General features: G+C 44.4%; 9 protein-coding genes across 9 annotated transcripts; 6 read left to right on the top strand and 3 right to left on the bottom strand.

The window, feature by feature from the left end:
* The first annotated feature begins 1,269 nt into the window (after positions 1-1,269).
* AGABI2DRAFT_139759 (hypothetical protein) lies at positions 1,270-2,244 on the top strand. The gene is made up of 2 exons (XM_006457299.1): positions 1,270-1,562; positions 1,615-2,244. Exon 2 carries the CDS (start codon positions 1,624-1,626, stop codon positions 1,933-1,935), a length of 312 nt encoding a protein of 103 aa, XP_006457362.1. The 5' UTR covers positions 1,270-1,562; positions 1,615-1,623; the 3' UTR covers positions 1,936-2,244.
* Positions 2,245-5,120: 2,876 nt separating this feature from the next.
* Positions 5,121-6,230, top strand: AGABI2DRAFT_123230 (hypothetical protein; the record flags this gene model as incomplete). The annotated part of the gene is made up of 1 exon (XM_006457298.1): positions 5,121-6,230. One exon carries the CDS (start codon positions 5,121-5,123, stop codon positions 6,228-6,230), a length of 1,110 nt encoding a protein of 369 aa, XP_006457361.1.
* A 4,753-nt stretch (positions 6,231-10,983) lies between these two features.
* Positions 10,984-11,318, top strand: AGABI2DRAFT_123228 (hypothetical protein; the record flags this gene model as incomplete). Its single annotated transcript, XM_006457297.1, has 2 exons — positions 10,984-11,129; positions 11,183-11,318. The coding sequence occupies 2 exons, from the start codon at positions 10,984-10,986 to the stop codon at positions 11,316-11,318; spliced, it is 282 nt and encodes a 93-aa protein (XP_006457360.1).
* A 68-nt stretch (positions 11,319-11,386) lies between these two features.
* Positions 11,387-12,638, top strand: AGABI2DRAFT_196103 (hypothetical protein). The gene is made up of 2 exons (XM_006457296.1): positions 11,387-11,963; positions 12,021-12,638. The coding sequence occupies exons 1-2, from the start codon at positions 11,421-11,423 to the stop codon at positions 12,528-12,530; spliced, it is 1,053 nt and encodes a 350-aa protein (XP_006457359.1). The 5' UTR covers positions 11,387-11,420; the 3' UTR covers positions 12,531-12,638.
* Positions 12,639-13,351: 713 nt separating this feature from the next.
* Positions 13,352-14,353, bottom strand: AGABI2DRAFT_79494 (hypothetical protein; the record flags this gene model as incomplete). Its single annotated transcript, XM_006457295.1, has 4 exons — positions 13,352-13,591; positions 13,655-13,773; positions 13,821-14,232; positions 14,285-14,353. Coding segments are annotated over 4 exons (840 nt in total), but the record flags the coding sequence as incomplete, so codon positions are not given.
* Positions 14,354-15,299: 946 nt separating this feature from the next.
* Positions 15,300-16,466, bottom strand: AGABI2DRAFT_79454 (hypothetical protein; the record flags this gene model as incomplete). Its single annotated transcript, XM_006457294.1, has 7 exons — positions 15,300-15,461; positions 15,518-15,580; positions 15,633-15,646; positions 15,707-15,779; positions 15,841-15,935; positions 15,992-16,233; positions 16,288-16,466. The coding sequence occupies 7 exons, from the start codon at positions 16,464-16,466 to the stop codon at positions 15,300-15,302; spliced, it is 828 nt and encodes a 275-aa protein (XP_006457357.1).
* A 1,475-nt stretch (positions 16,467-17,941) lies between these two features.
* AGABI2DRAFT_123224 (hypothetical protein) lies at positions 17,942-20,087 on the top strand (the record flags this gene model as incomplete). Its single annotated transcript, XM_006457293.1, has 6 exons — positions 17,942-18,046; positions 18,099-18,400; positions 18,462-18,525; positions 18,580-18,664; positions 18,718-19,316; positions 19,368-20,087. The coding sequence occupies 6 exons, from the start codon at positions 17,942-17,944 to the stop codon at positions 20,085-20,087; spliced, it is 1,875 nt and encodes a 624-aa protein (XP_006457356.1).
* Positions 20,088-21,530: 1,443 nt separating this feature from the next.
* On the bottom strand, positions 21,531-23,757 carry AGABI2DRAFT_196101 (protein arginine N-methyltransferase). The gene is made up of 10 exons (XM_006457292.1): positions 23,656-23,757; positions 23,576-23,601; positions 23,353-23,519; positions 23,235-23,298; positions 22,953-23,183; positions 22,781-22,896; positions 22,640-22,718; positions 22,472-22,571; positions 22,244-22,408; positions 21,531-22,025 (listed from the first exon to the last, which is right to left on the bottom strand). The coding sequence occupies exons 1-10, from the start codon at positions 23,727-23,729 to the stop codon at positions 22,019-22,021; spliced, it is 1,029 nt and encodes a 342-aa protein (XP_006457355.1). The 5' UTR covers positions 23,730-23,757; the 3' UTR covers positions 21,531-22,018.
* Positions 23,758-24,151: 394 nt separating this feature from the next.
* Positions 24,152-24,531, top strand: AGABI2DRAFT_79526 (hypothetical protein; the record flags this gene model as incomplete). The annotated part of the gene is made up of 2 exons (XM_006457291.1): positions 24,152-24,359; positions 24,413-24,531. The coding sequence occupies 2 exons, from the start codon at positions 24,152-24,154 to the stop codon at positions 24,529-24,531; spliced, it is 327 nt and encodes a 108-aa protein (XP_006457354.1).
* Positions 24,532-24,635: the final 104 nt, after the last annotated feature.

Raw genomic sequence — 24,635 nt, 5'->3', positions numbered from 1 at the left:
CCAGTTTTGTTGAGCTGGGAGGATAGGAGTGAGGCGATAGGCGGAGGAAATGTCGAAGGATGCAAGCTCGCAGCCTTGAGGTAAGGAAAGGATCATTTGTGACGTGTTGACGAAGGAGCCCCAAGCGGTCGGAAATTGGCTCGCGTCGATCAGCGAGTTGACCGATGGGGTGTGCGGATCGTTGCGAGGATATGAAAGATCCTGAATCATCCGCAGTTTGGTAGAGCCTGGTTTGGGAACCAGACCAATTGGTGATGTTCGAAATGGACCAATGATGCTCTCTAGATCAGCTGGAGAGAAGGCGGTCGAGTAGCGTCCGGCTTTGACCTCGCCTTCGATATAATTAGATATGAAATCAGGGTCTAGTTTAGATGAATTATGATTAGGGAAAATTAACGTGTTCGTCGGTTGGCCAGAGATGCCGATGTCGAAGCCATGTTGAAGGCCATCTATGATATGAGACCATTGGTGGAGAATTCCAAATTTGTACAGGAGAGAACGAGTTTTGACATGGTTAATGGGGCAGTGCATGATCCGAGGGTCAGGCTTTGACTCGACAGTTTGCTGCTCCATGTGAGGTGCTCCAGCAGAGACTGCAGGAGTGTTCGAAAGAGCAGGCTGTGCCGAATTTACAGGATCCTCGGGATGCGAACGAGAAGCAATATTGGCTACCATTTTGGGCCTGCAAAGCCTGTCCACTCTTTGCGTTGGTGGCAAGGGCTGCTGCCGGTTTTCCAGCTGACGTTGTGAGTGCAGAGCAGGATGCTGGTAAGTGTCCGGCACTGCCGCATCGAAAGCAATTGCCACCTCTGTGCTTTTTAGATGGGTTTGCGGCCGGTTCCTCTGTCACACGTCGTTTCTGTGCGTGGGGTGTCGGTTGTGTGCCCCGATAGGCCTGCATCGAGTGTTTGTTGAAAATGGCTGCGACGGAAGTGTGATCGATGGTCGAGTAGTCATGTGACTTGTCTAGGTATGCTAGTTCTCTTTGCTCAATGTCGTAGTCGACGGCGACTGGCCAGCCCCAGCGGGTGGCTAAGCCCAGGACTACCATGTGATGTTTACTGAGGGCATTAGCTCTGTCATCGCCATGAATCTTACGCATCTCTCTTTCGACGGCGGAAGCTACACTGTACCAGTCCTGCATGTTTATGCTACGATCGTCGGATCTATCAGTCTGCTTAGAAAGGAGGGCTGAGAGCTCCGTCACTACATGTGAATCGGTTGGAACTTCGAACGAAACTTTCATCCGCGACGCCAACGTTATGGCAGAGTAAGACACATAATCCAATTTGTGAATGGCAGACATATATTTCGGGGGAATGGCTGTAATCATGTATCAGTACTATTCCGTGTACGTGATGCGAAATAAATCGATAAAGGCTCGAGGTTCATAGCCAGCAGCTCAGACAAAAGGATGTGGCCTTCAGCCAGACGTGAGTCCAACACTTGTGATATGTGACCTATCACTGGACCGTGTTCGTGTCGTTTTGTAGCCTCAGCTAAAGATAGAGGCTGCCGATGGGCTCGATGCCGCGTGGAGGCCTGCCGCCAACGTGTGAGGCCTGCCGCCATGTAAATAGTTGGCCTGCTGCCATTGTAAGGAATGGTACTCACGAAGTTGCAATGGATCAGCTTTGTGCCCGGGTACTATTGGGGCGAACTTGGTTTTGGATGGAGATGCTTCTGGTGATGGCAGAGGGGATGGTGACTTGGGTTCGGGTGATGCGTAGAGGGTATGCGGTAGCGGTAGGGGGGGGGCACTGGGTGGTGCTGGTATTTGGGGGATGGCTGCTGCGGGGGTTGGCCCGATGGTTGGAACAGGCGGTGTTGGAGTCGCCGCCGTTTCCATATTACTTCCTGATGTCGGGGCTGTTCTGGACAGACCGGATGTGGACGAGCCTGCTTGTTGTGGTGGATGGTTGGGATTTGGGTTGAGACGAGATGGGATAGGGGGTTGAGAGTTGTGGTTGGATTGCGTGATGATCCGCGCCGTGTGGATGTCTTGACTGGAGAGTGTGCTGAGCGTTGGTAGCGTGACTTGCGTGCGAGGTGGCGAGGGTAAGGATGGGCCCGACGTGGATGAGCTCGGTCTTCCGCTCGCGTTCTCTGGCAGGTTGAGGTTGTATAGGGAGTATGTCATGGTGCCGTGTGGGGCTGAGGGAAAGAGAAAATGGGCGGTAATGAAAATATCTAGTACGGCTAGTAGTCGCTGCGCGTCGACAGGTGGGTGAGACGCGCAATGAGGTGAAAGAAAGAAAGAGGTTGTTGAAGCTCCGTTCCGCACCGCTCGGCTGGATGTTGGGCTCCGGCAACTTCCGTCGCAGGGCCCTGCACTCAATAATCCACTCACCCGGGCCTGAATAACAAAGTTAAGTCCGAGTCCTGTTGATCACTGACTCGGAGGTGAATTGGTGGCTTATGATGCCCTAAATTCCCGGCAATGAAAGAAATAGAAATAATATTCGAGATAAATGTGTGTAAAGATTTAAGTGTTTAAGGGAATAGTAAAAATCTGATCTACAATGCCCATAAAAGCCTAATCAAGGGTCATCGACATCAGTGGTCAATATGAAACAAAAAAGGCAATACTGTATTTACATCACCCTGTACTCCTTTTGGCTTTCTGAAATCTCGTGCACATGAACTAGAGGGCCGGGGTAATTGGTAAGATGATGATGTCAATCAAGAATAAGCTTTAGACACGGCGGGCAACCATGTGTCAACTGACCAAAACTGTTTTAATGTCAACTGATTTGTCAACTGATAAATGGGGCTTAGGTCACACTTGCGTCACACAGCCGGGAGGCCGACGGCTGCCAACAGTTTGTCACGCCCGACCCAAGCGTGATGCGCCATCAGTTGACACTGCAGTTGTTCAACAGTTGACATTAAAACCCATTTGGTCAGTTGACACGTGCTTGCCCACCGTGAGAGGCCTGAACACTGAATAGACTGAACTATTACGCCTGAACATACCCTGAACTATGCTGGAAGTGGAACACAACCTAATTGTTGGAAGTAGTCTCCTCCATTCCTATGTCACGTGCTAGTGTACTCATCATTGTTGTTTCTCTTTTCTGTAATTTCTCTAGTTGCTATCACTATAGAGCCCTATGTGTCCACTTTCCCTACAGTTTAACAGGTTATGGGCCCCAGTCAAATCTAGACTGTAGGGACTTGTCATCCTCTGGCATCTCACCTCCTCTCTTTTCAGGATTTCTGGATTGCGTCATTCCTGCATACAATACAAACAATGACCCATATGATATTCGCATTGTCTCTCAGGCTACGCGCATTTCTTGACCACTCATGCAAATCCATCATTATTATGACACATGTTTTGGTTCTCATATCAACAACTTGTTTAAAGCAATCCTCAAACTTGCATAGAATCACTTCAACATCTCATACTGGACTTTGGTTATTTCTTCAATTCCCTATCACATATGGCTCTATTTTGGGGGCGTGCATACATTCATGAAACCTCACCTGCTTCCCTCGTCGCTGTGGGCTATGCCTGGCTATCAATGTTTCGTCTGTACCTTTTTTCACAACCTCTATATTTAAATAAGACACATGTACTTATGTAAATATTATGCAAACATTACCGTATATTGGATTTCCATAATACATGTGTACTATGTAAAACATATGCAAAAAATGTATTCAATAATGTTGATTTTATACATTTTGTTTGCATAAAGTTTAGATATGTTTTACATAATGCACATGTATTATGTAAATTCTATTTACGGTAATGTTTGCATAATGTTTTAATAACACATATGTATTATTCAAATATTGAGGTTGTGTTTCCTATCTGTCTCCTCAGTCTCTTTCACCTTTTTGTTTGTTCTCATCTGATGATCTGCCTTGACTGGTTTATTCCTGTCATGGTTCTTCCTCTCTGTTTATCTCATTTTTTCTCTATTTCTGTTCCTCTTGTTTCATTCTCATGTTTCTCAATCTGTTATTTACTCTTATTTTTCTTGCTTCTTTTTACTTCACTTTCTCATTATCAGTGTTGTCAGTTCAGTTCAGTTCACAACCTCTATATTTGAATAGTACACATGTATTATGCAAACATTATGCAAACATTACCGTAAATATAATTTGCATAATACATGTGTACTACGTAAATCATATGCAAATTTAAAATTCAATAAAGCCTATTTTAAGGCTTTTATTTGCATAAAGTTTAGATATATTTTACATATTGCACATGTAATGTAAATTATATTTACGGTAATGTTTGCATAATATTTACATAAAACATGTGTATTATTCAAATATAGGGGTTGTGGTTCTATTTTTTTTTTCTCTCCTGTTTCAATCTGTTCATTGTTTACTCCATTGTTTACTCCTCTTTCTTTTCCTTCTCACAACCTCAATATTTGAATAATACATATGTATTGTCAAAACATTATGCAAACATTACCATGAATAGAATTTACATAATACATGTGTATTATGTAAAACATATCTAAACTTTATGCAAACAAAATTGTTATGAATTTACCAACCTATAGGAAGGACGTCATCATGCTCACTCATTTCCACATCCCTGGATATACTCTTCTCCACCTACGCTTCTCCCATCATTCATTCCCATGTCACTTTCTCTTTGACCTTACCTTGTTTGTCTTTCCCTTCTCATGATCATTCTTATTGTTCCCTTGATTAATCTTTCATGTTACCTGTTATATCTTTTCCTTCTCATGATCAATCTTCTATTCTCATGATTGATCATCTTCCTTCCTAGTTTATACTTTCCTTCTCACTGATTACTCATCTACCTCGGTCATGGTTACTCAGCCCGTTCTATAGTTAGTTACCTCGGGTAGATAGTCTTAGTATAAGTAAGCGTAGATACTCTCTGTATTTCCCTACGCTTTACCAACTTGCTTTTCCCCTTACTCGCCCTCAAGTCTTTGCCTTCGCTGCAACCTGAGCATTCGCTTTAAGGTCGTAACATTTGGTAAAGCGTCCCTAGCTCACCTTGCAACTAGTAAGTACCTTGGAAGGGTACTGTGCAGCTTACGCTTGCTGTAGAACCGAATTTTTTAGCCATACGGGCATCAGACGAATTTTAGCCACACGGGCACCAAGAGAAGTAGTGTATGAGCACAGAGAGAAACGACTACGACAGTCTAGACGAAGAACACTACGAACGAGTAGCCAGATCTACTAGGAGAAACCAGAACAGGAAGAACCAGAAGAAACGACAACCAGTTGACTTTAGGAGTTACAGAGACACTAGGAACCCCATCGACACAGAGTCAGAGAACGAGAACACCATCGACACAGACGATCAGAACACCCGAGACAACGACAACATGAGCAACGACGCCGTCGTAACCGTTAGTGCACAGACAGATGCACTCAAGTCGCTTATCCCGAACCCGAAGGATTTTGGGGGGAATAGAGAGCAGTTTGCAGAATGGTGGATGAACATGACACTTTTCCTCAAGTACAACAAGGTCACGGACACTGACCAGAAAATCATCGCCACCATCGTACGATTGAAAGGACCTATCCCCAGCTACTTTGCCGAAGTATGGACGGAGAAACTTGCCAGCAGCATCACATACACATGGGATAGTTTTGAAGAAGAAATCAAGACTTCGTTCGGGAAAGGAAACGAGAAGGATTTAGCAGAGGAAAGGATCGAATCCCTCAAACAAGGAAGCAGGAACACTATGGACTTCCTAGTCGAATTCACAGCTCTCATGTACAAATCCAAAATCGACGACCAACACGCCATATTCCTCCTTAGACGTCACACCCGTCACGATATTATCAAGACGATTTTGGGATACCCAAGGAAAGACATTCCGGAGACGAGAGAAGACTGGAATAACGCAATTTTACAAGTTGGGTCAGGACTAGAGATGATGAAAAGGATTGATCAGAGGACCGAAACTGGAATCACTTACGGAGGAAGTGGACAACCGATGGAGATAGGATGGAAGAAATTCGAATGGGACAAGGATGGGAAACCCAAATGTCACAAATGCGGAAAGTTCGGACACATCGGGAAGAACTGCGAGGAGAAGAAGAAGAATTTCGGAGAGAAGAAGAGCTTCAAGTGTTTCAGTTGTGGGAAATTTGGACACATTGCGAAGAATTGCCGAAGCAACAGGAGTGGAAGGATTAGAGCGATGAACGAGGATTCTGACGATGAAGACGACTCCAAGAAGGAGCAGGGTTTTTCCGATGGTTCCGAGTAGGCACGACCTCGCGAACCAATGTACCTAGACAAATGAACAATCGATACGTTGTCCCTCAAAAACGTCTAGGAGTGCAAGAACTGGAAGTAAAACCCCTCCTCACTACAACAAACGGAAAGAAACTCAAAGTCTCAGCCATGGTCGACTCGGGATGCACACACACATGTATCGACGAAGGATTAGTAAAGAGGAAGAAGATCCCGACGAAGAAATTGGAACGGCCGATCACATGCAGGAATTCAGATGGAACGATAGCAGGAAAGAAGGATATCACCAAATTCGCGAAGATAGATCTAAACATCAACGGTCATAACGAACAACTGGACGCGGTCGTCACTCCCTTACAATCATCCGATCTCTTTCTAGGTCATGATTGGTTAACGAACCACAACCCCGAGATCAATTGGAAACAAGGAATTATCAAATTCAACCGGTGCCCCACATCATGTTCTTTTCCCCATACCGACATCTCTTTCGAACCACGTATACGACGATTACAATCAAACGAAGACACTGAGGAAAAAGAACCGGATCCAACGAACCCTGAAGACTTACCAGCATACATGAAACCCTTCGCCCATCTTTTCAACAAAAAGAACTTCGACAAACTACCTGAACGAACGGAATGGGATCACGAAGTTAACTTCACGGAAAACGCACCAACGGAGATATCATCAAAGGTTTATAGCATGACACCACTGGAGAAGAGTATATCCAGGGATGTGGAAATGAGTGAGCATGATGACGTCCTTCCTATAGGTTGGTAAATTCATAACAAAAATGTATAAAATCAACATTATTGAATATATTTTTTGCATATGTTTTACATAATGCACATGTATTATAGAAATCAAATTTATGGTAATGTTTGCATAATGTTTACATAAGTACATGTGTCTTATTTAAATATAGAGGTTGTGTCTGGCTTCTCTCCACTTCCCTTTCCTCAGTTTTTGGCTTTTCTGTTTTTCATTTGTTTCCTTCACAACCTTTATATTTGAATAGTACACATGTATTATGCAAACTTTATGCAAACATTACCGTAAATATTATTTTAATAATACATGTGTACTATTTAAAACATATGTAAATTAAAAATGCAATAAAGCTCAATTTGAGACTTTTCTTTGCATAAAGTTTAAATATGTTTTACATATTACACATGTACTATGTAAATTAAATTTACGGTAACATTTGCATAATGTTTACATAATACATGTGTATTATTTAAATGTAGAGGTTGTGCTTCAATTTCTTCAATGTCAGTTTCATCAGTTTCTTCTCTCATTCTTCTATTCTGCTTTTCTATCTCTGTTTCCTCTCATTCCTTCCATTCCTTCTCTTGTTTCCTCTGTTCCACCTTCCTCTATTTTTCTTGTGTTGTCAGTTCCCTTAACCCTCAGTTCTCTTCACAACCTCTATATTTCAAAAATACACATGTATTATGCAAACATTATGTAAACATTACCGTAAATGTAATTTACATAGTACACATATATTATGTAAAATATATGTAAAAAAATAATTCAATAATGTCCATTTTAAAGGTTTTGTTTGCATAAGGTTTAGATATATTTTAGATAATATACATGTACTATGCAAATTATAATTACGGTAATGTTTGCATAATATTTGCATAATACATGTGTATTATTGAAATATAGAGGTTGTGCTTGTCATGACTTTGGAGATGTGTAGCACCCTATATGCTCACTATTGGCCTTGGACTACCTCGCTCATATCCTCAATCTCACTCAATGCACCACATTTCATGGATCAATTACACCTACATTTCTCCCTTGCTCACTACACCAGTCACTGTTCGAGTTCCTCTCTTATCTCAAATTGCAATATTTCTCCAATTCTTGCTGTTTGGTTTCTCTATTCTGCCATTGTGTTATATCCGGAACACGCTAACTCCACCACCTTCCATTCTTGGTAACAATCCCGATATGTTCCGGATATCCCTTTCCGACTCATTCCGTTCACATCAATCCCGGCAATACCGATTCCGACTTACTGGTCACGTTGACCAATGGAATGCCGCACTTTGGTATTGTGGTTGCGCTCCCACGGTTGCTTTACGACCAATGCAACGTGGGTTGTTATTTCCATCACAAGACTTACCCACTTCAAGACCTCCTTTCCGTTGCACCGTCGGAATCCCTTAAGGTAAACACTCCTTTCCGTTATTCAATCCAAACTATCGCGCAATCCTTGTGCTATCATCTTTCATGTTTCCGAATCTGTATGCTATTCAGTCTTCATGTATTTAAGCCGTAGATATTCTGTATGGTACTTCAGTCTGAAAATCAACTTAGATTGTTCCTCGCTATCTCTCACTTGATCTCTCTCTCGCTCTCAAACGATTTTGCATTCCGTGGGTCACTCGTCTCTATCTCTAAATTGGCTATCAACTTAGTTGGAAGGCATAGCACACTGTTCCTGTGTCACTAAGGCCAAAGCTGTTTGTTTGCTAAGTCCTTTCCGGCTTAGCATTACCTTCCCAGTCATAGTCTTAACACATTGGAATTTTGTTGATGGGGGTGTGTTCAATGGAAGTAGTCTTCTCCATTCCTATGTCATGTGCTAGCATACTCATCATTGTAATTTCTCTTTCCTGTACTTTCTCTAGTTGCTATCACTATTGGAGTCCTACGCTTTTGCTTTCCCTACAGTTTAACACTAATAGCATAGTATACCTAAAGCAATATGCCTGGAAAATGAATATTACCTGAACATCATCTAGGATCTTGTTCTGGCATTGTTTGCGGGACAAGACACTTTCCAGGGAATTCTCAGGCCCTGCCAAAAACACCTCAAAATATCTGTTTACTCAACTTTATCTGTTACCCAGAAGTGATCAGTTCCTTTAATAGGCATTTTCATTTAATCTTAATTAATACCAAGCTATTCAAAGTACTCAGGTGCATACAATGTACCAATCTAGGATACTGATATGATATTACTTAGGCGAGGATGGAGAGTAGATGAAATTAGAGAAATAGATGGAGTGGGATTAATTGAAGCAGTGGGCAAAGGGGAAAAAATGAGCATTCACTGAGATTATACATCAGTTACAGCAGGTACTGCAAAAATACACCATTATTGGTGCATCACAATCAATTGTCCATGTTACAAAACTCAGGTTGCAATGAACACAACTTCTATATTTAAATAATACACATGTATTTTGTAAACATTATGCAAATGTTACGGTAAATTTGATTTACATAGTACTTATGTAATATGTTTTACATATTTAAACTTGATGCAAACAAAAGTCATAAAGTGAGCTTTATTGCATTTTTAATTTACATATGTTTTAAATAGTACACATGTATTACTTAATAATATTTACGGTAATGTTTGCATAAAGTTTGCATAATACATGTGTACTATCCAAATATAAAGGTTGTGGAAGACAAAGGCTTGATGTTACAACCTTAGTCTAAGACTCAGGTTGCAGACAAGTGATAAAGGCTTGAGAGCAAATAAAGAGTAGAGGAAAGGGAAAGATACAATTGATAAAGCATAAGGAATACAACAGTACCTACTGGTCTTATATACGTAAAAGTATCTACCCAGGGTAACTAAGTATAGAACGGGCTGAGTAACCATGACTGAGGTAGATGAGTAATCAGTGAGAAGGAAAGTATAAACTAGGAAGGAAGATGATCAATCATGGGAATAGAAGATTGATCATGAGAATGAAAAGATATAACGGGTAACATGAAGGATCAATCATGGGAACATGAAGAATGATCATGAGAAGGAAAAGATAAACAAGGTAGCATCAAAGAGAAAATGACATGGGAATGAATGATGGGAGAAGTGTAGGTGGAAAAGAGTATATCCAGGGGTTTAGAATTGAGTAAACATAATGATGTTCCTCCTATAGGTCAATATAATCATAACAGTAGATGAGTAATCAATGAGAAAGAAAGTACAAACTAAGAAGGAAGATGATTAATCGTGAAATGCAAAGATTGATCATGAGAGTGAAAGTATAAACTAGGAAGGAGAATGATCATGAGAAAGAAAAGATAAATGAAGGAATATCAAAGATGAAGTGATATGGGAATGAATGAATGATGGAAGAAGCGTCAGCAGAAAAGAGTATATCCAGGGATTTGGAAACGAGTAAGCATAATGATGTCCCTCCAATAGGTTGGTAAATTCATAACAATAAACAAGGAAGGATCAAAGATGAAGTGACATAGGAATGAATAATGGGAGAAGCATAAGCAGGAAAGAGTATATCCAGGGATTTGGAAATGAGTAAGCATAATGACGTCCCTCCTACAGGTTGGTAAATTCATAACAGTCCAAGCATCTGTACAGGCACGGGATGAATCCACAAGGATCATCCAATAACTGCCAATACTTGTGCTTCCCTGAACTCTTATGGAAGGTGCATGGGCAAAAATGGCCATTAGCCCTGGTGATTCAAGGATCGCTAGAAGAAAGTGCAGAGGGAGTGAAAACTGGTAGCAAGATAGATTTTAGGGTCACTATGACGTTAACACGGCTATTAATAAGAGGGTTGCTGGATCTGTGGGAATGTATATTCAGGTTTGAGTACTCAAATCGTGGCATTAAGATCGCAAGACGGTCATTATTTCGTGTTTGCTTTGATATTGAGACTTTTTCTGCTTTCCCATTCCTTTGCTCAAGTTATCGGATTTATCGTTGAACTAATCAAAGGATTTGTTTTTCTAAGAAAATTTGTTTGTGACTTGTCACGTCATCCATGTCGTCCTCCGCCATCGCGAAACTGAATTCGCTGCTCTGCCAGCCCATCCGAATTTCAACCACAGATAACCGCATTCTCATTGGCACCTTTGCTGGAACAGACAAGCCTCTCAACATCATCATTACTAATGCTGAAGAATACAGGTGATCATTTATGCCTTCCAGCCTAAACTTTTCCCTCATCGTTGTTGTTGCAGAATTGACGGCTCCGAACAACTTCCACAAGGTCGATATGTGAGCCTTGTGATGGTCCCCTGGAAACTTATCGCCTCCATCGAAGCACCCGGTCGATGGTTCGACACATCAGCGTCCTCTTCGTCCATGTATATTTAGTTGGCCACGTTGAGCTTTGACAGTCAAGTGTGCTTCGACCGTGCACGCCGCGGCCGTGTTTTATCTTGACTACCACGCCCTATCCAAGTGTCCGAAGCGCAAATGGCACGTTTCAAAAGTGCGCGAGGCTTATTTAAGAACTCAGAAATGTATAAAAGGGGTACGCGGCTCAATACCTCTTTGACTCACTCCCCCCCATTCTACCCCTTCCGCGGTGCGTCCTACCCCGGTAACCAGCGACGCTACATTCGTGTCCTTATCCCTCATCCCCTCCAGTATACAATGCCTTACTGCGATCGTTGCGACCGCTACTTTCGTACCTGGCCTGCCTTCAACCAACACGTGAACAATTCGGCATCCCACAACATCTGCGATGAATGTGACATCGACTTTTCCGACTGGAGTGATTTGCAGGATCATTGGGTTGAAAGCCCATACCACTCTTATTGTCAACCCTGTAACGAGCGTTTCGATGATGATGATGACCTAGAGGATCACTATGAAGCGGTACATTCTTGGTGCCGACAATGCGACCGATTCTTCGCGAATGATCATAGTCGCCACGAACATTACCGCCAATCTTCTGTACACTTTTACTGTGCACCTTGCGAACGTTTGTTTCGGTCAGAAAGCAACCTTCGGGCGGTAAGCCTATCTATGACCCGCATACATCTTTGATACTGATGAGTGTTCCTCTCCCAGCATCGCAATTCTTCTGTTCATCAGCCTCGTAGCGTCAAATGTCGTGGCAAGGGTTGTGATAGGACATTCGTCAGCGTTTCTGCCATGATCCTTCACCTCGAAGGCGGCAAATGCGTCTCTGGCATTGATCGCACTTATGTTAACCAGAAAGTCCGCGAGTATGATCGAAACAACATCATCACCGACCCATCTCGCATGCTCACTGGGCCTAGCTCCCAAGGCGAATCCTGGTATTACGCGACAGATCGTGCGTGGAACGGATACGCCTTTGAGTGTTATCTGTGTCATAATACTTATCGCACCCTTCTGGCCCTTAACCAGCATCTCGGGAGCCCTCGCCACCAGGACAAGTTTTATATATGCCCTTTAGACACGTGCCGTACAAGGTTCAGAACTTTGAGCGGATTGTGTCAACATATCGAGAGTCAACGATGTGGTATTCACAAGTTCCGTGTTGTCAAGGATACGATGGATTCGGTGCTTAACGGAATGAACCGTTTGACCTTGTGAGGCTTCCATCATCTTATCTCTCTTGCATTCTTGCGTCTTTCCTCTTTTGTCATTTTTCTGGTAGGATTTAAATACGTCATTGCGTTGATTTCCGCAACAATAAGATATCTTAAAATATATATCTAGTTTTTTGTACGTCCTGAATAAGGACAGAATAGTTTAGTTTCACTTGTCGTAGAGCGACTTTTCCTTGTAGCAATGCATGTTATTTTCAGTCCGATAGACAATTGTAAATCGCCAAGTGTGAGCGATTTCATCAACACCGACAGAACAGAGGTATATCGAGTGAGAACAAGAGAGAGGTACTGTGAACTATGGTGCCCGACGCCCTCTGCTTTTTGTTACCTTCGAGTATTGGTTTTCTCTACTTCGTTGTCCATACCAAGATGACTCTCCTGCTTCTACTCTCCTGACATCTTCCCCGTCCGACATCACTCAAGTCCCCCCTTACTACCTCCCTATTACTTCTTCTACATCCAACCGTCCTACATCCCTTGCGTTGAGAGACTGACCTCCTTACTACAACTTCTCCAAATTTGGTAGCGGAATTACATAGGGAAGAAAATAAGTTCGCGCGAGCTTGACTCGATCAGCATGTCAATGTCTTCCCAACCTCCGATGTCATTCCTCTTCCTCTGGAGGCTTGTCGAACTTGAGTTACGGCCTTGGAAAAGTGCTCCTTTTGGCTGTTTGAATCTTTGCGCGGAAGAACCAGAGAAGGGAGATATCCGGTAAGATGAAGACGTCGATCGCCGCTCATCAAGGAAGGCAGAAAAATGCAAAAGCCCTGGAAATTGCAAAAGGTATAATGCAAGGTAACGTCATGAACCTGAATCCATTTTCTCCTCCATCGCTTGTTGTACTTCCAGCCTCTCCATAATAGCTCGCTGTAGGCTGGACTTTGTATTTCGAATTTTTTGACTCCCCGAGGTGGGCAACGAGGACGAAGATGATCCCTGTTGATCAGGTATACTAGCCTTGGTCGTTGATGAAGTATCCGGGTCAGAACTACGAAGGTGAGGAGGAACAATGATTGGCGTTACACGGGGTGGTGGAGGCCACTGAGTAATAAGACTGTCAAAACTTTTGCTTGCTCAAGACACTGTATGCCAAACAGTACTTACACCTCGATTTGGCTGGTTGAAATGTAATGCTGCCCATGGAGGATAGTCTTTTTCTAGTTTCACGATGTGATCCTCGAGGAACTTGAGTCGTGCCCATAGGGTACGCGGGGGGGATGGAACTGTCTGAGGATGAGAAAAAGAGGATCATCATTTAGGCAAGGCTTACCATAACGGACGGCCATATGAGTCTCAATATTGCCTAGACGTTCATCGGCACCGGGATGATGTTTTGGAAGTGACTCCTGGTCATTTGGAACGACGATCGCGTTGCCTGTGGCGAGCGAAGTTTCATGGCTGTTCGGCTTTGATAATGGTGAATGTTTCTCGTCCTTCTTAACCTTGGTCCTACGCAACGGTCCTTCATCGTTTTTGGCGATGTCGTACTTCATTTGCGCATCACGATCGATTGTCCGAGCATCCGTCCGTGCACAGGATGAAACAGCGTCGCCTTGAGGAGGATCATCTAAATCCTGTAATTGTTTACGCTTTTCCGAAAGGCTTAAGAGAAATTCGCTCCGGTTGGATGCATCGTTACGGGCTCTATTTCTGGCGAGAAATGTCGAGATTTCTTTGTTGATCTAGCGAAGAAGAGTTTGAGTAATGTCAATGCTCGCATAGTACATTACTCACACTTGTCTGAGTCCGAGGTTTTTCACCACTAGCAAGCCGAACATAATCGAGTTTCCTTTCTTCTAGAGATCGATCATCTTTCTGCTCTTTAGATTCTGCAGAAGACTCGTCAACTAACTCTTTTGCCTTTCCTTTCTGCGACCGAAACTCCCTCGTTGTCTGTCAAACTGTCAGCTTGAATCAGAGCAAATTGGTCACAAAGGAATTGGAAACACACACTGAGCGTCTTTATCAAACTTTCCAGAGCAGATTGAACGCCGCTTTGCTCCCACTTAGAATTCATCACAAGCATGTCGCATTCAAATCCCTTCAACGTTTGCGTCAACCCAGCGCTTCGTAAAAATTCCCGGAACGCCTCGTCCCAATGTTCGTAATGTGGCGGAGGTGGCGTTGACGACAATTTTGGTTTATCGTCTACCTCTATCGTATTCTGCTTTGACGTCGCCGCATGGGTAGTACCAGCCGCCGTCAATGGCACGGGCGGTACTGGCATTGGATAATAATGAGACTGATACGGAGCATAACTCTGTTGAGCATAAATTGGATTTTGATGGGTGGTAGATCCACCCCCGGTATACAAAGAGTTCATTGTCCAAGCATTTTGCCAGTTCAGATGTGTATACGGTTGATATGATTGCGCAGGAACTTGAGAAGCAGTGGCATTCGCGAGCGATGAATAGGGATTGGGACTAGCTGTATTGACATTTGGCCTCGTTGTTGCAGAAGAACTAGATGCAGGTGGTTCTGACCCAGTCTGTGGTTTCTCGGCCATGTCGAGGTCTCTAAACAGAAGCCATCAATACGCCTCCCGTTGCAAATACATACAAATTCAGACGTCGATCATACTTAAAATCCACCAACAATCAAAACTCGTTTTATCATGAACACAAAGCGATGGACATATGAGACAGTACTCGGCGGTGTTTTTTACTACAGCTTCCTCACCCGAAAACATTTGATTTCCCCTCGGATATTCATGCGTTACCAGTTCACATACAAGCCCTTCCTCACTATTTTATGCGCTGCACACATTCCCGGAGACCGTTGAAGTCCATCCTGTGAACATTTCAATTGACCGAATTTGAGTTATAGAGTCCGCTGTGGGAGGACCGTTCGACCAGCAAGGATCTCCACTGCTCCATACATTCCAAATCCAATGACCCGCTTGCGTCGGAACCTAGATACAAATTCGGTAAGCTTGTGTTGGTAGAGTGATCTAAGAAGATAATTTACATTCTGCGTGAAGCGAGCCTTCCGTTGTCCATCGATATAGAATGCTGTGGCGTCAGACGACCACTGCATAGTTCATAATTGAGTAAGCTTTTTTGGTTACAAGATGAGAGCTCACATCAATACGATACTCTGCATATTTATATGAGCTTCATGGTACAACCTCAGCATTGATGATTGAATTATACACACCATGGAAATCCGCGGTGGGATCAAAAGTGAATGGAATTGTTGCGTCGGTCGCCGGCGCACCTGCGAATGCGCGCTAACATAAAAGTTAACAAAGAGCTATCCATTACAGAAATGTATTTGCCGGCATTTCTCACCTGGTTTGTCGCCCAAATTCCGGCGGGAACACATTGACTAGAAGTGGATATGGTACTCGTCAAAGTTTCCCAATCAATTTCTTGATTGTCATTCACTTAAAAAGAGTACTTTCATCAAGACTCCAAAAGGTGAAAAGTTTCACATACTTACGATAAAAAAAGTTGCCCTCGACAACACCCGGAGTTTTGCTTGATTTCATGGAAGTACGAACTGAAGCAAATTTGAAAGTGTCGCGCGTGACCATCTCCGCGCTTTGGACTGCTCCGCTGCCGGAATACCGGGAGACCTTAAGATTCAAAGCTCCATTTCCCAGAGCTATGTTTGACGGAACAGAGGTCCGAGGAATGGGCGTAGAACGAACAGTGTCAGAGCTGATGCCTATCCCAAAAGAGCTAGTTTGCGGTCGATATCATGGACCATTTTCAGAAGTTCCATAATATAATTACCTGAGAAGAGACGCAGCATCACCGCCGGGGGATACATTAGAAAAATCTGCAAACAATCGCCGGGTGAAGCCACCAGGAATTCCGCTGACGGTGTAGGTATCGCAAGCTGCCTGCACTGACACTTGGACTAGCAGCAGAGTGATGAAAGATGCCAGCTGAGCTCTGAAGTGAGGTGTCATCACTTGTTTGTTGTATTCTAGTGCAGAGCTCACCTAGTAGTTTTATACGCCGCCATGTGAAAGTAGAATCCCATGAGACCAAACTCTCTTGGTCAAGTGCACACTTGGTCCAGAGATTTTGGTTTCGACCTGGTCTCGACTCACGCGGAAAGGGGCTTCTTTACATGTGGAGATGACAATTAGATGTCGTCCGCATCACTGAGAAGCTGATAAAGCTCTGACCCATGAAGCCGGTGAAGCCTGTTTCTGAATGCTTGAGCTTCAACAGTAAGTGCACTTACTATTGGGGGAGCTCGTGGAATGCATATTTTGCCGATACTGAAACGTCTTGAGTTGTCTCAAGCATAACAAGTGACCCATGCTTAAGACGGTGCGAACAACTGGTGGCAACTTTGTGACATGTGGCGACACTCGGCCGCGATACCCACATGCGTAGAAGACCTGACAGCTGATGGTGTGAAATGTAAGCAGTGTACGAGCGCTCCCTTGATGTTGATTGGACTGGATAACTCCCAGCTGGACGTCCTGAAATAGATTCCGAAGGGTTGACCAGAGTCTAAGCTGCCATCCAGACTGAGTTAAACAATCAGCTGAGCTTTAAGATAACCCCTTACTATAGAATTGGATGCGATAAAGCTGGGTATCAATACTATATAGGAATGAAGTCCGTTTTGGATGAACCGCGTTTGCCGCTTTCCAGATTGGAAGTCCGCGAGAGACCCTTCAGATCAACAGTCATTCCGCACCACAATATTGGCTCTGTTCACGCACTAAACTATGCAGATCAAAACTGAATGCCATCATTTGAATTCCTAGGTCAGCAGGGCTGTTGAGTCCCGTTCCTGGTCGCACCCTCCCATATTGAAAAGCCTCGCATGTATGATTTTGAAGCCGGAGTATTCATCAAAGACAGGATCGATCTCGCCGGACACGCCAAGCCTATTATGCTACCAAGGTAGGAAATTAAACCGAGAGACCTTGTAAAAAGATGTCGGCCGACTGGCGGAGTTCCAATACGAATAAGAAGATGGCAAACTTTACCATCTACTTATTCCAAAAAACTTGCCGCGTTGGATCTCTAGACCTCGGGGGAAATCAGTTTAGGCCACGCATGAAAAGGTACTTAAGTATAATGGCCTTAAGTGGGCGCCAGTGAGGTATCATATAATTACGGCTGATGGATGTGATGGATGATGGCGTAGATGATGGCTTCGTTGTTCGGGGTAGCTAGTCTGTCGAGAACGTCATTTTCATTCTTTTTATCTCACGGGTAGCCTCGAGCCTGGCTAGGTTCAGGCAGAGGACAGATTTCGCGGAAGCGGGGTATTGGGTATCAACGACCCTAAATAAGAAAAATATGGTGGAGATACGGAGAAGCTAGCTTGTTGAGCATCAGAAGAGATCGGAGTCTCAACCAACTATTTATACTCGTATAAGCTACTGCTGCTCCTACTCCTGGCTCCCTCCTAGTCGCCATGCACTCCCAGCCCTCGCCCCTCGCGCGCACTCCAGGCGACCTGCTTATCGAAATTGCGCATTGCTTAGATTCTCGTTCTGATATTCTCCACCTTTCCCTCGCTGTCAGTCTTTTCGCAAATCCAGTCCCCTTCTCCAAGCTGACGCCTTCCCCAGTCTTCCTACGTCTTTTCCCACATCTCTTCTGTCCTATATGAATCCGTCACGCTAAACACCTCTCAACAATGCCATTTCACACTGGGCATGCTCGCTGCCCACTCGAATATTGCTCGGCATGTCCGCGAGCTCACGCTAAGACTGCAACCAAGTCACCACTCCGCGAGTGACGACGGAAACGCAGCTTGCACTGCCGTCATCAGGGTTGCTTCTTCAAAGACGCTGGACGCTCTTTGCAGATTTGTGTGGGATGCAGATGAACTACCATTGCATGAAGATATGTGGTTTGCTCTGCGGATAGGGTCTGTATTTGTGTTCTGCATTTGTTTTTGCTTTTGGTCGTTTTCTCAAACCTTATATCAGGTGCCCCCAGTTGCGCTACGTTGGTACAAGCATTGGGTGTACACTACCCAGACTCAATAGCCACGTGAGCCTTCTTTGAAACTTCATCTTCTCCTGTACTCAATCTGAGTGCAAACAGCTCTTTGATTTTTGCAATCTTTCTGGATTTGCATTGCACCTTAGACCTGGGTTTTACGAATACCATGTCGACCTTTTCATGGATGGTGCGGGGTATCCGTTCGTTTCGCAATCGGCTTGCCTAACCTTCGCGAAACAGAGGATCAGCCGATTTCACGAAAGTTCTGGGATATGCTCATCCACCGCTGCCCCAATCTCGAAGAACTTTCGATAGAGGGTGCTTCTGCCATTCCAGCCGACATACATGCCCTTGTTCAAGGCTATTGGCCTAGACTGAAAAAGCTTTCCCTGGGTGACATCTGCATCGATTGGATTCCCCGGCCACTGACTCCTGGCGAAAAACGACCATTCGTTGCATTTCTAGAAGCGCATAAAGAACTCAAGGTTATCAAGCTCTCACGACACAATATTCAACCCATTCACTTTGCCTCCCTGGATCCCACATGCTTGCCAAGCGTGACGTCTTTTTCGGGCACCCACCAACAACTTCAGGCATTACCTCACCTTCATCACTCACTCAAGCAGGTCACCTTCCGCGATCCAGTTGAGACGAGGGAAGTTTCAGCGCCGACGATAGCTTCGATACTAAGAGAGCTGACGTCTCTTACGGACTTGAGGATCTCGTTCGCCTTGCATTCCATGTATGATAGTGGCAATCTCCTTCGGTCGCTGATTCAGTCATGCCCAAACTTGAGGCACCTTGATCTGACATGTGCACACAAACCCTCTTTTCAATTGGTGAGTCGCTGTTTCCTTCTTGCGATCCATCATTACCTAACGTCCTTCCAGGATGCCTTCGCAAAGACTATACGTGGATTCCCAAAACTGCGAACGTTACATCTCACAATTGTCAAATACCCTGGGGATGAAACGCTTGCTAGTGGAGCAGTCAGGATCGCACAATCAAATCCACGCCTTCAAAAATTCTCCGTTACGTTTATTCCACCTCTGTTCCCCGCGCCGTTCCCTTATGCATGGGCACCGGATGCTCCGCTGGGCAACGAAGGAACTCCTACATACCTTGGAGCCGGATTCGGTTCCGTTGGCTCTATTCTAGTGCCCATCCAGCCATTTTCGATTTCCTTCTCATTCCTGCCTCTGCCCAAATATGTATGTATACAGGGTTTGTTCACCCTAATCACCGACGCGCACGGCTTGCCTTTGACGCTCCAAGCCACTGAGACGTCACGAGTTATTTGGCCTTGGCGGTTAGGCGAAACTGTACGTTCGAAAAAATATGAGACAGAGCTTGGACCCTTTGGGCGACGGCGAGGTGGACGGGGTGGTTTTGGACGAGGAGTAGGTGGATTCCGAGGTCTCGTGAGCTTGATGTTTGAGAGAAGCAGTGCTGGTGAAGAAGTTAGAATGATCCTATTCTGTACAGCACTCCTGTTGCTGGCGGCATGGGGATTCGCTGTGGGAGGGCGAAGAGGGATTGGAACTGGTTTTCATTCCGGCGCGAATATTGGCATTGTCGGTCTGGGACTTGGCTTGGAACTCGCAAGTTGAATCGAAAATCTTCATCCCCACACCCGTTGCATCAACCCTAATCCATCATCTATCATTCCAGTTGCATTGTCTTTTGTCACGCTCATCCTTCATGCTACTTAATTACATTTTTATCATATTGGTTTGTCTCAGGGCATTGTTTTGGAGCCACTTTGGAGTGGTTGTGTTGTACCATGTACGTAGTCTATTATTGTAGTTATACCACTTGTAAGATCAAATTAATTAGACAGTTTAGACCTTTGATTATACGCGTTCACCGACGCATTCGCAATAACGCATACATGCATCCTCCGAATGGATTGTGCGTAGCTAGTGAATATTGATGTGGGCGGAATCTAAGTGGCTACCCAACCCCGATCATGTAAATATAAGCTGACGGCACATTCAATGTACTTCGCAGACTTCACATCTCCATTTGACTGACATACCCATGAAACATGCAGTGAAAGTCAAGATCGGTGTGATGGCGTGGAGTCTGGAAGCCGAAATCGTGGAATCTTTCTAGTCTTTATTTGTTCAAATGGTTCTAATGGGAACACACTTCGAATCGTTTCTAAATTCTCTCGTTATCGGTGATACGGAAGGGTGCCGGGCGGGCGTCCCAGCGATAGAACGGGTCAAAGTCGACACTGAAATCAGAAACTTGCGAGACGAAATTTTTAGATCTGCCAATTCTCTTTTGGTAGGTACGTACATATATAACCGCAGCCTGGAAACAAAACGAAAAAAACTATTAACAGATTTCCAAGTGACCGTTTACTTATTCAGCCGTTATGAGAAGTACTACGCATTTAGGATCCGAAGTGAAATTTCACCCCGGACGAGTCGGACAAGCCGATCCATGACCGAGGTACTTGAAAATAACATGTCTTGGCAAAGGTGCTTTCTGAATCTGGTGTACAACTTGCGTACAAATGGCGACGATCTTTTCGAGGAGTTCGGATTGATTTCTATAAGAAGAAGAATGAGGACATGGGTGGAACATGGTTCGAGAATAGATATCCGGGGTAAGTTGTCCGCGTCAAGTTTGTTCTTCTTCTCACTGGGATACCACAACTTCATTTAGGTGGGTCTGTGATATACCTGGTGAATCCAGCCTAACTCAACTTGTTTGACTACCTATTTAGATACGGACCACGATAACTTCTTTGGTGAAGCCGAAGAAGACGGTCTTCGCAAATTCGCAAGGGAAATCTCGTGCTGAATGGGATGGCGAGAAATTTCTAGTCAATGGTCGTTGACCCTGAAAGTGAAACTTTCATCCAGTACCATTTCTTAATTAAAGCGTCTGGGTTTTTGAATCTTGGAAATGACCTGATGTTCCCGGGATTTATGAATATGAAAGGAAGATAGTTCATAGTGCGTCGGGCAAGGTTACTGCACTTCGACCGGGAAGCATTTTCAACGTTATCGAAGCTGTATCCGAACCTCGAACCTCGAACCTCGACGTGAGGACTGAGTTTTCACGTATGTTGGTGGGAACCGGTTTCGCGTATCTTGGAAACGGGGTTTCGCATACAGAGGTGGATCGTACAGCGGATTGGTCCTCTTAATATAACATCGAGGATGACTCACCTTTCTTTGGGCGTGCAAAACAGAGAATGGCGGTGACGAAGTCTGGAACGATTTCTCGACCTAGCTCGAGTTCATCGTTTTACCGTATAGTTTCATTCAGGCTTCTTTGCTTCCGTGAACGCCACAGTTGAGATGATACATCCCGCCCACAACGGCGAACAACTAGTAGACTGGGACATGATCTTATTCTCAGCAGTTCGAGCTTTTCATCTAGTAGTAATTCCCGAGTAAAGGCATTCATCACTATAATGAATCCTCTGCTCGACATGCGATGCAAGCTTTGGTGCCAAACAGACTTAGGTTGAACTTCAAATTTTGGATAATCATCATTGACGAGTCGACGGGTATATGTAGTATCAGTACCTATTGAATTGATCAATTTAGAAAGCCATAACAATTAGAGCGATTTCGGAGAGCAAAAGCATGATACAGTGAATTAAGATACAATAAGATAGAGTCAAGACCTGACATCAGGTCAGCGAACATCCATATACAGACGAAAATAAGGTTCGATATAAACACGAATTACGAGAAAGGAGGGTAGAAGTTGAGAAGACGGGGGGAAAAGAAAAAGGACGCACATTCTGTACTGGGTCATGGCCTCATCGCCGTCCTCACCAACCTTGTATTTCATCACTATATCTAGATCACGAGGATTTCGGCCATTGGGCGCGCAGGTTAGGGTGCCATTGATTGCATCGCCTTGGTTTATAGTCAGGGTATCTGTTGTGTAGAAAACAGTCTGTCTGGGGAAGGAATGTTAGACATTATCTTTTTGATAGGGGTAAGAGGGTGAACGGGAAACATACTTCCAGTGGGTGTACTGAGCATGGGGACCAGTTGAAAACTTGACTTTTTTGTGTGTGCATTCGAAGGAGATATCGAACCAAGCGAGGAAAGCATGGACATCTATCAAAAGGTATGCCCGGAAGTTATAGATTAGTCACAAGGTTGCGATGGAAGTGGTTGGTACGTACAATCATCCCTCGTTGCGACTAACGAGAACGGGGCCTGGAAGGTAAGATCTTCCTTTTTTGCTGTGAGGATATCGATGTGCTTCAAGAAAAAAAGAGTTGAAAGGTGACTTCAGTTGCATAATTCGGTTGGATGGGATGTACCTTGACGAGGCAAGGGTCGGTAACAACTGATTTCAGCTCAACGGTGTCAACGAGAGGTTCGCGTAAAGCGATATCCTTGATACATGAATAATCGAAGCCATAGACGTTGTCCCAGACTAGAAGAAACACGCGGGTTTAGAAGATGGTTTGGCCGCGTTCGGGGGTGACTTACAGTTAATTTTCTCTTCTTTGTAGTCCTGGTCTTCTATCGCAGCCAGATAAAGGGTTGCGGTATCGGGGAAGATAAGACCTCCCTGCTTGAGGTATTTATCTCGCGCAAGGAGGACGGTGTCAAGCATAGACTCATAGAGAAGGAAGTAACCCATCCATTCTGATATGATGATGTCATATTCCTTGATCGGGAGGTCAACTTCCTCGAGCTTTCCTTTGACAAGGGTAATGGCTGATTCAACGAATCAGAAGACGAGTAAATATACTTCAAAATGGCGCTCACTATCTTTGAATCCATTGGCCTCGATAATCTTCTGGGCTTGATCGATGATATTAGACATATCGATCTACGGAGATCATGGGTGAGATACGAAAAACGGTTTTCTTTTCTTCCTACGCACGCCGACGACGTGCTTTGCACCCGCTTTGGCGGCGAACATGCTCAGTATACCCGTGCCGCATCCAACATCGAGTACGGTTTTGCCTTTGAAAAGATGTCCATTGTTGACGATGGCGGCGCGGTACGAGCCTGTCCGTACAGTATCCTTCAACATCTCCTCATGGATGCCTGCGAGTCCATCATCAATATCAAAAAATTGTTGAGGTCTTTTGCAGTTCACTGACCAAAATGGGCGTAAGAGTCAGCGTAGCTGGCAGTCATGTTAAAAATTGAAGAATTCCGATTCGTGCTGAAAAAACGCAACTAGTCTTTTGAAGTCATATCATGAAAAGTAGCGTTATCTGTTCCATTGGTGGTTGAAGGGCCTGCATTGTTCATGGTGGGAGGAGGGATGGGATATCAGAGAAAGGCTCGATCACAAAAATTCGTGCCTCGGCGACCAAAAAAATGACCCGTCTGTGTGCACGTGATTGATGCACAGGATTCCGATCTGAATTTTCCGGTGGCAGTGCTAAGCTGCGATGGTCTCCGCAGTTGCCAAGCGTGCTATATAAACACAGCCTGGCCCACTGTGCTTCCCAGTCTCGCCCACCATGCAACAGGTAAATCCTCCCCTATTTTGGCGTATCGTTTACTGAGCTTGTTTGTAGATCAGTCAAAATACCTTCTCCGACAACCCTCCTCCATACGACGCTGTCCAGCAACCAAATGAGCCTGGAAAATCATTAAAGCATCCTGGTGCTGATTTCGCAGACACTCATGTTAACAAATCCAAAGTGACTTCAGTCGAACAGACTGCCATGAGTCAAGAAGCGCATCACGCACCCGTTATGTTTGCAGGTCCATCGTACATTCCACAGCAGCACCCGTCGTTTTCTCCCACCGTGTACCATTATGTGAATCCGACCACGGGGGAACACGTCACCTCACTTCTTCCACCAGATCATCCAGAAATGGTCTGTTTGCAGCAAGGTCAACATGTTAAGGAGACCAGATATGGACTTATTGGTACGCTGCTTGCGGCTACTTTCTTCTTTCTGGAACTGACTCGACCACATTAGGTGTACTTGCTGCCATCTTCTGGTTCCCCCTCGGTATTGGTCTGTGCCTTCTCGATCGGCGAGTGAGATGTGCTCGCTGTGGTGCGACAACGCGGGAGGGCCTGTGCGGAGGAATATAATATTTATATAATTGTGCTTTATAGTTCTGGTGACCCATTGGACAGATAGTTCATTCGTTTCTGTATATTGTAGCCATAGATAATCTGATATCTGAGGTATAAAC

The sequence above is a fragment of the Agaricus bisporus genome, assembly GCF_000300575.1.
Source record: "Agaricus bisporus var. bisporus H97 unplaced genomic scaffold AGABI2scaffold_16, whole genome shotgun sequence".
NCBI classification, from domain to species: domain Eukaryota; kingdom Fungi; phylum Basidiomycota; class Agaricomycetes; order Agaricales; family Agaricaceae; genus Agaricus; species Agaricus bisporus.
This window is presented reverse-complemented; position numbering and strand designations above follow the sequence as displayed.